We start from the raw sequence: 14,877 nt of genomic DNA, 5'->3' as shown, positions 1-14,877 counted from the left end.
AAACTTGGAGTTGCAATCTCCATAAGATCAAATCTAGCAAGCAGTGAACTTTTCATTCCAAGATGTTAATAGCTATAACTGGACATAGCAAAGTGCAGACAAACACACAAACTAAGATTGATATATATAGATAAATGCATATAAATATATAGTTTGGCTCCAACATGGTAAATTTCTCTCAATACACTATGTTGTATATGCGAGTGATTGAAATGTTTTTAAGAGTTTCAGATAAAACTTTAAAAGCATCTATTCAATTTTGTAACTTTAAAGCATTTGTTAAAAAAGTGGAATTAAAATTACATACTACTCTCTATTTTTTATTATGCTGCGTATTAATCTCTTTTAGTTTAAATGTGAGTTTTAAACTTTTGATCATAAAAACGCTTTATTCTTTTCTAGACATTCTGGATAAATTTGGTTTTACACAGAATCTGACCAGGAGTTACACCATGTTCAGTCTTGTTCTTAGTGTTTGTATTATTTATGCTTAGTTCCCCCGGCAGTCCCGTACACCGTGTCAGATCGTCAGGTATAATATGTAGCGTCACAATTATTCCACGATACAGCAGAGCGGTTATGAGAGTAGTTATGAGATTATTTATGAGATTATTTATGAGATTATTTACGAGATTAGTTATGAGATTATTTATGAGATTAGTTATGAGATTAATAATGAGATTCGTTATGAGATTAGTTATGAGATTATTTATGAGATTAGTTATGAGATTAATAATGAGATTATTTATGAGATTAGTTATGAGATTATTAATGAGATTAGTTATGAGATTAGTTATGAGATTAGTTATGAGATTATTTATGAGATTATTTATGAGATTAGTTATGAGATTAGTTATGAGATTATTTATGAGATTATTTACGAGATTAGTTATGAGATTATTTATGAGATTAGTTATGAGATTAATAATGAGATTCGTTATGAGATTAGTTATGAGATTATTTATGAGATTAGTTATGAGATTATTAATGAGATTATTTATGAGATTAGTTATGAGATTATTAATGAGATTAGTTATGAGATTAGTTATGAGATTAGTTATGAGATTATTTATGAGATTATTTATGAGATTAGTTATGAGATTAGTTATGAGATTATTTATGAGATTAGTTATGAGATTAATTATGAGATTAGTTATGAGATTAGTTACGAGATTAGTTATGAGATAAGTTATGAGATTGAATGTCGTAAAAAGCAACTTTTTCTAACCTCCAAAAGTGGCTTCGAACAGACTGACTCTAGCATGCAGCTTATAGTAGACAATTATAACCCAACCAACGGAACGTACAGCCATATACTAAAGCTAGAAAGATATACACTCAACAGTTACTGAGGCTTTAAAGTGAATCTTACTATTTCTGTCTTTTAAAATCTTACTCAGCACAAACTGCATTATTTATAGACTCTCAGGTTTTGGAGATAAGATAAAACAAGTAGCTCAAACCGGCCAATCATTTGATTTTTATTAAACCAATCATTTTTACAGTAGTGCTAATATTACATGTGGAGTTAGCGAGTTTGCATTTCATGTATTTCATTCATATACATACATACATGTACATATATGCACAAGTTTTTGGAGTTTTGCGTACTTGCAATTATTTATATGACAAACACATGTGGGTAATTTTTTTTTAGATGCCATATGCTGTATCTCAGCACCATCATGTTTTTCAACCTTATATATGTAGTTTGTTTCAGCTTTTGAGTAGTTCATTTCATTCTCACACAGTAGATGCGACAGATGAAGCTTTGAACATATCAAAGTCATTTAAGGTATGTCAACCGCTATGTCTTTGTTTTGGTCAAGCTAAGAAGGCAACCTGTACACTACCTTTTAAACAATATTGTTTGGCACAATATGTTCGACTATTGACTAGTGGACACAGCTAATTATAGACAAAAAAATGAATAAGAAAGGGTTAAAAGGTGTGCATTTCACCAGTATGCAATGTGATTTCGTGCTGTTGGACAACATTCAATTGTATCACAATATTTTATACATCATAGCAGGGTCAGTTTGTAGTTTCCTCATTTATCCATTGAGCATATACTGGTAACTTAAATTTTGTTAAAAATTTATTCATTATGTACGACTTGACTTTCTAAAGCTGTCTAAAAATAGATTGACATTCCTTGTACAGTTATTGTACCATGCCGTATACTATAGCCCCAGGTCGTATACTATAGCCCCAGGTCGTATACTATAGCCCCAGGTCATATACTATAGCCCAAGGTCATATACTATAGCTCCAGGCCGTATGCTATAACCCCAGGTCGTATACTATAGCCCCAGGTTGTATACTATAGCCCCAGGCCGTATACTATAGCCCCAGGTCGTATACTATAGCCCAAGGTCATATACTATAGCTCCAGGCCGAATGTTATAACCCCAGGTTGTATACTATAGCCCCAGGTTGTATACTATAGCCCAGGCCGTATACTATAGCCCCAGGCCGTATACTATAGCCCCAGGTTGTATACTATAGCCCCGGGTCTAATGAATGCTATCGTCAAGATCATTCATCCAATTTTCAAGTCGATTCTAAGTGGTTTGCTTCTCTTGAACAACTTTGATTAGGCCCGTGCTCGCAAAATCTGTCATTCATTTCATCGGTTACCTTAATATTTATGCTGCAGCAGTCACTCCATATTTGGGTATTTGTACCGATGTTCCCCATCTGTAGGTATTATTACACAAATAGCTTTCTAGCAAAGCTTAATGATGAATTATCTTAAGTGTTATTTTTGCTTTGACTTAACATTGTGTGTTTTCTATAAGTTTTTAGTCACATTGTGTGTATAAGGGTCTTATTTAAGAGTCACATTGTGTATATAAGGGTCTTATTTAAGAGTCACATTGTGTATATAAGGGTCTTATTTAAGAGTCACATTGTGTATATAAGGGTCTTATTTAAGAGTCACATTGTGTATATAAGGGTCTTATTTAAGAGTCACATTGTGTATATAAGGGTCTTATTTAAGAGTCACATTGTGTATATAGGGGTCTTATTTAAGAGTCACATTGTGTATATAAGGGTCTTATTTAAGAGTCGCATTGTGTATATAAGGGTCTTATTTCAGAGTCACATTGTGTATATAAGGGTCTTATTTAAGAGTCACATTGTGTATATAAGGGTCTTATTTAAGAGTCACATTGTGTATATAAGGGTCTTATTTAAGAGTCGCATTGTGTATATAAGGGTCTTATTTAAGAAATGTTTGGCTTCTGTGTAATAAATGAGGAAAATTAAAGGTGCTGTTTTGTTGCCTTCAATATTGAGGTGCTATTTGATGCTTCTTCTATTTTTGGGCTGATTAAGAAAGGCTTAACTGATTAACTAATTAAGAAAGGATTAACTTTCAAATAATAGAGATGGAGGCACAAAATGTTTGTTCCATCATTTTTAATTTTCACTAAAATCATGTAGTCAATCACATACATCGCTGATGGAGTTTTCACTTGTTGAAATGTTTGGACAAAATGACCTTACAAAGAGGGAGCGAGTAACAAGTAGTCAGATTCATCTGTTCAGAAATTATTCCTTCAAGAAAACTGAAAGATATCACATTTGTACATGCAACGACGGGTATGTATTCTTATGGAATAACAATTAACAATATCTAAAAAATATTTATTAGCTAAAATTAGATTTTAGAAGACATTGAGGGCAGCAAACTGGTCATATAAAATGTCGGCTGCCAATCACCATTACTATTATCACACCCTTGTATTGGTTAAATAAACTTAATGGTTTTAAGTATTTGGAAAGTACAAAGGATAAGTTATTTGTATCACATACCACAGGCTATCACTTGTCATTTATTTGCTAACTCTTATAGAAAATATAAATTTCAAAAAACTTTTATTATGTAAGAAAACTATAATATGTGACAACTAGGTATGGTTCTTTGCATGAATTGTTAACTATTATTAACTATTATATTATGTACAAATGAGTCGGTAAAGTTTCCTCGGCCTTCCGAAATGATAAAACGGCAGCTAGACAGTCACAGATCAGAAGCTCCCAGCGTTCAAACTTTGGTTCGGAAAAGTACATGAATTAACTGCATCGAGAAAATCTTAAACCAAAAACTAAATTTGGTCAGACATTATCAAAGCTTCTACATGATCGGACAATTTATTTTTACCAAATCAAATTTTCATTTTTTACAAAAGGTTTGGTTCAATCTTAAATCTGAACATGACTATAAAATAATAGTATCAATTTTTTGGGTTACTCAATACCAACTCTGCGTGTTTTGACTGAAATATTCTCAATTATAATACTTGTATTTGGTTGTCATGTGGTCAACCATTATGCTTTCTGTTGATTAGCGTCTGTTCAATGTTGATAGAAAATAGTTCATGTAATATTCCTACAAGCTGTTAGGGTTTAGTCGAAGAAGAGGTACGGTGAAAACGTGACTCCTTTATCTTCTTCAGAGCATGCCATTCAGAAACGATCTGATTCTGTTTATATAGAGTCTCATTCCAATGTTTTATTTCTTGCGTACCACTTCTGCTCGATAAAATGATTTCCCCAATCAATTCATTCTTTCCCCATTTGTCGTAATCATTGACGATTATATGTAGACCGCTATCCTTTATCCTAGATCGCTCTACTATGAATTCAAATGATTCATTGAAAGTAGGATTCAGGTCTTTCATGTGGATCTCAGTCTTACGTTTTTCTATTCGCTGATTCTGGTAGAGTAAGTGTATTTTTACATACGGATCTACAAGGTATAGCAAATAGTACTGTTATCAGGGCTGCATATGATTGTCGAGGAACAAGAAGAGGTAAGGTTTAAAGAGAAAATCGAAAAAACATGGAAGGATGGTTTGGGAACAACCTTTAACAGAAAACAATTTATGCAAACATAGCTATATACAGCTAGTCAACTTTTAGCAGTTTTAACAGTTTTTGTGATTGTAACAACTACATACTTCAAGAATAAGTTTGCTCTGGTGCTTGCCGTTCTATTTTTGTGTATCAAAGAAAAAGGGAGTTGTCAGACACTGGCACCGATATAAAAATTTCCTGTTTAACGTGAGTAAAGATTAGCTCACCATTAATATGTAGATGACAGGTTTATACACGACTTCGATAAAAGGAAGTAGAGGTTTGTGAATTCCTAGTTTTTTAAAGAAGTCCTCGACTTGGCTATAGAACTAAGTCGGCCATTCTGACATTGGTCTTGATTTTGATAACAGCTTCAGGAATTTTATAGTTTCCTTATTTTTGTAACTGCGTACAAGTTTGTTCTTGAGACCCCAATGACCATTTGAAACTGGACTGTTGAGATGTCGTTTAGTCATTCTGAAAGGTTTTGCTTTTCAGGAACACTCAGAACAATGTTGATATTTTTGTCAGTGTGAGCAAATCATATGAATTAGTTTTATAACCTTTTTCGCTTTATTAACATCGTTTGAAGTTTTAGTACGATTCCAATTTTGGCTGCTAACTGCTAACAGTTGCTACTAACCACTAGTCGCTATTAACCACTAGTCGCTACTAATCACTAGTCGCTACTAATCACTAGTCGCTACTAACCACTAGTTGCTACTAACCACTAGTCGCTACTAACCACTAGTCGCTACTAACCACTAGTCACTACAAACCACTTGTCGCTACTAACCACTAGTCGCTACTAATCACTAGTCGCTACTAACTACTATTCGCTACTAACCACTAGTCGCTACCAACCACTAATCGTTACTAACCACTAGTCGCTACTAACCACTAATCGCTACTAACCACTAGTCGCTACTAACCACTAGTCGCTACTAACCACTAGTCGCTACTAACCACTAGTCTCTACTAACCACTAGTCGCTACTAACCACTAGTTGCTACTAACCACTAGTCACTACTAACCACTAGTCGCTACTAACCACTAATCGCTACTAACTACTAGTCTCTACTAAACACTAGTCGCTACTAACCACTAGTCGCTACTAACTACTAGTCGCTACTAACTACTAGTCGCTACTAACCACTAGTCACTACTAACTACTAGTCGCTACTAACCACTAGTCTCTACTAAACACTAGTCGCTACTAACCACTAGTCGCTACTAACTACTAGTCGCTACTAACTACTAGTCGCTACTAACCACTAGTCGCTACTTACCACTAAATTTGAAACCTTAACTAACAAAATTGTGAAAAACTTTCAATAAAAATGAAGTGCGCTGTTTATGATGATTAAGACAAATGTTAAGTTTTTCAATTATGGCTATCAACCTTTCCTACCACCGATGTTGCCAAAAAATGAATTTAGATGTTGTGAGAGCTACATCTTAGAGCTACTAATTATATTCAAAAGATACACCAAATATGACAGTCATACCAGAAAGGCCATTGATGTCTTTGGCTTTGAGATTTCTTGCCTTGACTATTATGACTGTAAGGTGATTGGTGACATCGTTGTAGCTGAGTGATACCATCAGCTCCCCCAACCCTCGCTGAAAGTATACCGATCTCTCATTGACTTTTTACTAAATTCATGCTTATGACAAAATATTCCCATTAGAAGAGAAATTACTGATCTTAACTGCATGATTTGAACAGTAGACAAATGTAAATGAGCATATCATGCTGTATATAGAAGGTTTATAATTGGCTTTTTGTGGTGACGGATTGCCGAGGTCAGAGCCTGACCCATGAAAGAAGCTGACCCTTAAGCGACCGATGCCACGACAAGAGCCGAGCCACAACTCGGCACACGACAGCCTCTGGTGATACTTTAGGTCGGCTGCCGAGTCGACCATGCAGTGGCGATCACCGACAAGCACCTGGAAGTCTTATTCTATGCAGTTAATTGTATGCGCCTTCTTGACTGTATCGTTATGCGTTTGGAAAATATGTACACTGGCCTGTATTGCTTAGCCCTCAAGTGTATAGTTTCCTTGTGGAGCAAGTAGAAGCACTCAATCAGTTCTTTTACAAGCAATTCTAACCAAAGTTTGCTGCTTTCCATATACATGCACATGTTATACATGTACATGTGCATGTACAACATGTACATGTACATGTACATGCTATACATGAACATGTACATGTTGTAAACGCCCATGTTTTACATGTACAACATGTGCATGTACAAGTTATACATGTACATGTGCATGTACAAGTTATACATGTACATGTGCATTTACAACATGGACATGTACATGCCCATTTACATGTTGTTAATGCCCATGTTTTATATCTACATCATGTACATGTACAAGTTATAGATGTATATGTGCGCATATCTTGTATATCTTTTGAAATCTCAGCTTAGGGAGGGTTTTAATAGCAAAAAAATATTTCGCTCATATTTTAATTGTGAATATTTGAACCGGAAATTTTTTTATATGAAAGACCATATATACCATAGTTTTGATTAAACTAAAAAATCTCTGTAAATAGCCTTATTCTAAAAAGAATGCAGAAGACAGTCCAATATATTCAATTGATGAATCAAAATTTTGAGAAACCCGACTTCATTGCAAGTTATAAGATTTTTTATATTCTTTTTTAAATTTTGTTAATAACATTATTAATCTTTTGGGTGTTAGAATATTCATGTCTAAACATGTTTCTCTAATATATTTGTTTTGATGGAATATCCTGGACTGATTGATTAGTTTTGAATCAGAGCAGGAAGGAAATTCTAAAACTACTCAAAAGTTCAAGCTAAGCATGAAGAATGTTAAGGCAAGCTAATGCGCTCCCTCCACCTCGCTGTGAGTTAGTCAATAACTAGATAGCATGAGAAACACTTTGCACCGAGAGGGTGGAGTCATTAGCCAGCCTTTGTTTAGTCCAGACTTACTATGAGAACCTATGTACACTGCAATATGTAAAACAACGATTTGGCAGAGCACCTGTAGAAGTTGTCATAACTCTGTGTCAAGTCATGACATAAGCATTGATTCATTAGACAGACATCGAGTATTCAATGGAATTCAGAGACGCAATTCATGCGAATTTTACACAATTATAGAGTCGGAGTGCATGCATTACGCGACATACAAGCCAGAAGAATACAATAGAACAGATTAAATATTTCATTTGCTTCAAGTTACTTAATCTGTTAATGTAATTTGTTTATATAGGCTCTAATGACACAAATAAATGAGTGCTTTACAGTGACATTCAAATGCAACAGGTTGAAATAGCCCATGCAATTTCTTTGCAAAGACATCTTTTATAAAGCAAAACTTATCACTACATAATAAGGGCTGAAAAAGATTTTTATAATCGGATGCAACAAGATATCTTGGAATGCTTTTTTTTGCTGTTGACTGGTTTAAAATAATATTTATTTTTACAACTATACATTTTTAAAGTACAGAAACTTTAACCGGAGGAATGCTTTGTTTTGAGTGAAGAAGTTGTCGTCTCAAAGATAGAAGATAATTATGCAAGTCAGCACACTGATTAAATAAATATACATCGCACAAATAATATAGCAAACAATGCAACCGTGCCTGAGATCCATCAATTCCTTTCTGCAAAAAAACAAATTTGATAATTAATCCTATGAAACAAATACTTCTCAGGCTAAACCTTAGTGATTATAAACATAATTAGTACTTCTAACTGGACAGCTGAGAAGCTTTTTACACAGCAAATTTAATAAATAGGATTTTAATAGCAAAAGGCTTAATGCAAATTTTTAAAATCTATGATTTATTCTTAAACTAGAATTTATGCAAAGTTAAGAAGTAGAGAATGTTTGGAATGGATTCTCTACGCGTTTATACCTCTATTCTCGTACTCTAAAAAAGTTAATGTTACTAAATGTCGTAAAATTATCTGTTGAGAAAATTTTACGACATTTAGTAACGATTAGTAATCTGTTAAGAATATCTGTTGTATGAGCAGTCTTTGTTTAGCTCTAAGCTTATCCATAAATCTAAAGTCATCTTTTAACTATAGATTTGAGAGTTGTGCGCACAACACTGTAATTACTCCACTGATAACCTGTGAATGAATCCAATAAATCCTTTTAACGAAAAGGCAAATAACGAAAGCATTTGTTATACAAAAAATCTGATTATCTCCTAAAAACATCAGAATATTCACGAAAACTCAGGTTACAGTTTTTAATGATGCATTAACATCTGCTTAGCTAATATCAATGTAACCAAAATTGGTTACATTGATACCTTTGTACGCCTCAAACAAGACATAAACTCTCATATTTCTGTTGCAACTTTGAAGGGTACACGATTAAAATCCAAATACCTCATCGGTATTGTATACACCGGTATCGTATACACCGGTATTGTATACACCGGTATTGTATACACCGGTATTGTATACACCGTTATCGTATACATCGGTATCATATGCACCGTTATTGTATACACCGGTATACACGTATTGTATATACGTAGAGAACATGCAAGCATCTTTTAAGGAATGCCACATTGAAAAGCATTTGCTATTATGGATTTTAGTTGTACAAGGTTAGTCATACATTCCCCTCGATAGAGATTTGTGCCGCGAGATAGTAAGTTATATTTATGAATTTGCAAGGAATACAGCTTTTGTAATTTTTCTACAATTGCATTTTCATGGCAACAAAAGTTTAGAATTTCTTAATTTTTATTTTCGGTGATTTTTGTGTTCTACCGTTCTGTGTTGTGGCTCAATTCAAGTTAAACCGCGTCAAATCAATGTCTGTTGTTTTGACTAGGAATAATTTTTACGCAATTATTATTAGTAGATCACTAGACTTGTGCACTAGTAACAGCAGTTCTATAAGAAATATAATTTGACGTTGTGTTGTAGCTATGTAACCAAATAACTGCCTCACTAGCTGACAAACTTATTTTTGCAGTAACATGTCAAAGTTGATAAATTATATTTGCTTTTCTCTTATGCTCCCCAATGCTTCGTAATGTTTTTTTATTGTATAATTAACTTGAAAAACTAAAAATGCTTATGCCAGGTTGACAGAGCGTTATTTTGTTACCTGCTCTTAGGAATGAGAATGAAAAGGTGCAGTTTTACAGGTGTCTAACAGTTAAATATAATTACAGCTTGTCTTACCACATTTTTTTTTAGATTTCAGTTTAAATTGGAATAACAAAATAATTTATGTAGTTCATGTGTTTACAATGTATATATAATATTTTCTAATATTGATACAGGAAACAAGCAAATATAATTCATTGTTGTTAAACCTAGTTCGTTTCATACACATTACTAGAGAGTTGATGACTTTCATACATTAAAAATATAATATTAATTAATAATTATTCGTTACATTTCACAACACCTTATACCAAACACCAACACCTTGCCAATCCACATTATAAAACAGTGTTACGCAATAATAGTCTTTCCTTCTAATATGCATAAGTTTACTTCATTAATCTTTATCATTTACCTCATAGTCTAATTTGCCTTGGACAGCATTGACCAGAAATAGTAGAGTTCATACCTATTTATCTATTGTGCATCACTGCCTGTTACGTTGTAGTACTTAAAAAGTCAGCCAAATTTATTACAATTCAACTTAAACGTTTTTGTTTGCCGTAAACTTGTTTTAATATTCTAAAGACATGCGGTCTCAAAATTTCACTGCACTAAAAAATAAGGTTTGTTTACCTACCCTTATATGGAGAAATGCTTGAGCAGCAGGCAGAAGACTGCCTAGAGTCGGAAAAGTTGGCCATTTTACCTTTAATGTACATGTAGAGTAAACCTCACAGATTGCAAATTTAAAAAACTTTTCTACGTCGATGCTGACAAGTTTTCTGGTCTGTATTTTCTGTGTTTCTTTTCAGCCTTGAAATTTGAACTCATCAAAAATCAAAAAGCATTAAGTTTAAATAAGGAATGTCTGTTACGATCTCAAAAAGCCGAACCAGACCCAATCGAATCATTTTTGACAGCTGCACTAAAACTATTTTAGCACATGCCTACTGCTATTTTATTAGTTCACCGAACTGACATTTGAAACACTTCAGAAATAAAACACGCAGAAAAAAATAAAAGACATGGTTTTAAGATTCTTTTTTATGTATAAAATAGACTGAGATACTATGTACGTACTGTTGGGGTCTATAGTAAGGGCCCTTACCCGGTCTCCAGTGCAAGGACTCAGGTAAAGATGAAATATGTTTGGCTCATAAAAGTTTACGCTGCCGAGCTGTAGTTCGACCTCTCCTATTGGATCATCTTTAGACAGCATGTCAAAGTCTAGAACCTGTAAGACTAGTGACTTGTTCTCCAGCTTGGCGAGTGGAAAACCTACAATAATGTACATGTATATACATGTACATACATGTAGTATATTGAAATCTCTGCTTGTAATTACCTTTACACAAATTTTTCAGCATGTGAATCAAAATTTAAACATGCAACCTTTGGTTTCAAAAAACACACCAGTTTTGTACATACATGTAAAAGTGAAATGATAACAGGTTCAAAATAAAACTTAAAAATCTAAAAATGATTAACAAATTAATATTTATTAACAAACTAGTACAGAGTATTAATTTTATAAACATAGCTTTTGACATAATTATAGTTTTGTTTTTCACCTGGTTTTATATAATACATACGTTTTAACATTATATGCATAAACCTGCAAAGAATTTTTTGGTTTTGGAATACATTTTATTGCATTCTTATTATTATATTTGCTTCAACATGTGGTGATTTTAACATATGAATAAATTCATATATAGACATTTGATTGTACATTGGGTTGCTGAGTCACATCATTGCCCAAAACATGTATTATGGTCTCACCTTGTCATATGAGTGTCCCAACATACCAAAAATTTGAGATACCAGGAAAATTCTGAGCAAATTTTAACCTTGAGATACGAGATAAATTTGAGATACAAACATACGAGATGATTCTCGATACAGCCGATAGGGGGATGAGTATGCAACAGGGGTCTTACAAGAACAGCATCGTTTGGTCTTTCTCATTGGGTCAAGTTCAAAAACTTTTTAAAGGCTAAAAGTGAATGTAGACGCTAGGCAAAAAAGGTATCAAAATTAAAACAAAGGCAAAATTAGAACTAAGGGTAGTGTAAGATTAAAACAGCTACATTAATATTGTTAATTTAAAGTTGGCTATGTTACATAGTGTCACAAAAGTGTAGCGTACCGAGCGTGTTGTCGTGAATTCTCCCTAACACCACAATGACTGCTAATGTCTGTCTCAAAGTTGATATATCCACACATTACATTATAATACAATAATGCCACAACTAGTTGCAGATCATAACCACTTAACAAGTATTTGTTACTTTGTGAGCATCAGTGATGAATTAGTACGACTAAAAATATGTTTTCCCATCTTAATATCCTATTATAGGTGGTTTTACAAAGAATGAATTAACTTTTTATTTATTTTATATAGAAAAAATAGATTTAAGATATGAAAGAATTGACATACAAGGTCTCAGAACACATTAAACTCGTATGTCAAGGTATGGCTATCAATATGCTCAATTCACTGCAAATAGAGAAAACTAGACAGTCTGACACATCAATAAAATTTATTCAGTTTCGTTGGTTGTTTAGCTTTAGTGTCGGCTATTTCTTAACTCTAAGAAGGTTGTATGTAGTACATGTTACATTTAACTCTAAGAAGGTTGTATGTAGTACATGTTACATTTAAATCTAGCTGGTACAAACATTGCTCATTTTTTCTGTAAAAACTAAAAGGTGAAAAGAAATTTCACTTCTTGTAAAAAAACATTTATAATCTTTGTTGCAAGTATATTGCAATGTAATATGTACTGCGTACATGCAGGTTGAGTTAGAATTGAAGAAATATCCGCCACTGAAGCTAAACACCCAATAAAACAGGAAGCTAAACACCCAATGAAACAGGAAGCTAAACACCCAATGAAACAGGAAACTTTATTGATGCCTCGGCATGTCTAGTTTTGTATTTTTTCAGCTGGCTAAACTGAACACACTTATTCTAGTCTGAGTCTAACTATCTTGGGGAGTCCTAGCAATAACCCTTCAACCAGGTTTCTAGCCTTTGTTTATCGGGCGGTCTATTGTGATATGAAAACAATTAATATCTGCTCAACCTTGCCTATAGGTTACTGACTTTTCTTTAAACCTCTATAACATATGCATTTAAAGAATTAGATAACAAATACAAATAAATACCCAAATGCATCGTATTACGCTAGATGTATTGGCAAATCTATATATATTTCTCAAAGTTTGTGTATTCGTCGTGTTGATTGTCCAGCTAGAGCAATTTTGGAATAACGATTCCATATCGCAGCAGTTTTGAACTCAGACTCTGCGGTTCACCAGTCAGACACCGTACCAACTCAGCCACATGAACTTGATCACTTTACAAGCCATATACATGTATGTCGCTATATGGGAGCTGATACGCGACGGCTTTGCGTACTACGCAGGGTGATTGCCTAACGTCACCAACAGGGTAGCTCTTATTAGCATGCTTACTAAAATTATGCATTGGCAATGTGCCAGACTATTAACAAGTGGCAGGCAACTCTCACCACCTTTCATTGTTTATAAGCTGATTTTTAATACCGGGGCAACTCCGGATAGCACAGCTAGTCTTTCATAAAATTGATATTCTGGTGGGTGAACAGCAAATAGTTGCTACCTCGATAAGACTGGCATTATCTTGTTACAAGGAATATGAGTGTTTTTCTGTCTACACTTAATGTTTATTTTATGTTTTATAAAGGCTTCAAGATCTTTCATGGTTCGTGTCCTTGTTTTTTATATAACAGTTACAGGTTTCAACTAATTTCACCGTGATATGAACAAATTGCATACAACATCTTACGAATATTTTGAAAATATCATTGGTAACTGCTTTAACAATCTTCTACCTAATATTCAATATTTTAGCAGAGAAAGGTATTTTAAACGCTATATGTTAAACCCTTTGTTTAATTTCATTGGCTAACTGTTGCTTTTTTAATGGTTTTTTATGACATAAATTTAGATGAACATTTCTGTTTGGAATGAAATTATTTCTGTTTAATGCCAAAACTATGTATGTAACATAAATTTGGCAATAAAGTATAGCATAAAGTAACAAATAAAGTAACATATATATATATATATCTATATATATATATATATGTATATATATATATCATAAAACATCCCTTGTCAATGTTGACCTCACTATTTGTCTCGACTTCTAGTTTACACCAGGTATTCTTACAATGATTTTAACAAAGTAGAGAATCATATCATAAAAAAATATAAATCGAAAATTAACTTTGCCGCATTCCACAAACTAGGTTATTTTTAATGCATAATAAATTTTCAACTTTACCAAATACATTTTTTGTTGAGTTTATATCAATAAATCAGGTATTATAAAAAAAATCTTGTTTAAACCAAATCAGGATTTCTACTAGAAAACAACAGCATGAAGTAAAATATTTTAATTTAATGTTTTGAAAATTAGTTTTATGCATACGCCCATGTGTAGACAACTTTAAAGTATTCTGAACTTTAATGTAACTAATCTCACCAACCTTGAAACTGGAATGTTTCTTTCCAAACCGGGTTCAAATTTCTCATTTTCTTTTTTGTTTCCAGGAAGTATTTCTTACTGCCTGGAGTAATGATGGCCTTGACATATGGATCGCTGGTGCCTCTAAGATCTTTGGCTAACAGGTTCCAACATCGCACTATTCTTAGCTCAAGATTTTGGTTATCAAAATCATACTTCAGAGCAAAGAGTATTGAGCCCAGACTCTGCAGAAATTAAAAAGTAATTCATGAGAAGCAAAGTAAAAAATGTTGGTCAAGCTTTTGCATGTAGAGAAACAGAGGGAAAGATTGTCAGCAGATGAAACGAAATGATGCTGAGT

General features: G+C 33.3%; 1 protein-coding gene across 2 annotated transcripts in view; it reads right to left on the bottom strand.

Annotated features, from left to right (window-relative positions):
- Positions 1-3,604: 3,604 nt before the first annotated feature.
- LOC137408145 (synaptotagmin-7-like) overlaps positions 3,605-14,877 on the bottom strand; it is a 68,566-nt gene continuing 57,293 nt past the window's right edge. For both annotated transcript variants that reach the window (XM_068094536.1, XM_068094537.1), the window contains 4 exons: positions 14,539-14,761; positions 11,109-11,278; positions 6,375-6,489; positions 3,605-4,759 (listed from right to left, as the gene is read on the bottom strand). In XM_068094536.1, the coding sequence (XP_067950637.1) occupies positions 4,410-4,759; positions 6,375-6,489; positions 11,109-11,278; positions 14,539-14,761 (858 nt within the window). In that variant the 3' untranslated portion in view covers positions 3,605-4,409. The remainder of the gene's footprint in view (positions 4,760-6,374; positions 6,490-11,108; positions 11,279-14,538; positions 14,762-14,877) is intronic.

The sequence above is a fragment of the Watersipora subatra genome, chromosome 11 (assembly GCF_963576615.1).
Source record: "Watersipora subatra chromosome 11, tzWatSuba1.1, whole genome shotgun sequence".
Classification (NCBI taxonomy): Eukaryota; Metazoa; Bryozoa; class Gymnolaemata; order Cheilostomatida; family Watersiporidae; genus Watersipora; species Watersipora subatra.
This window is presented reverse-complemented; position numbering and strand designations above follow the sequence as displayed.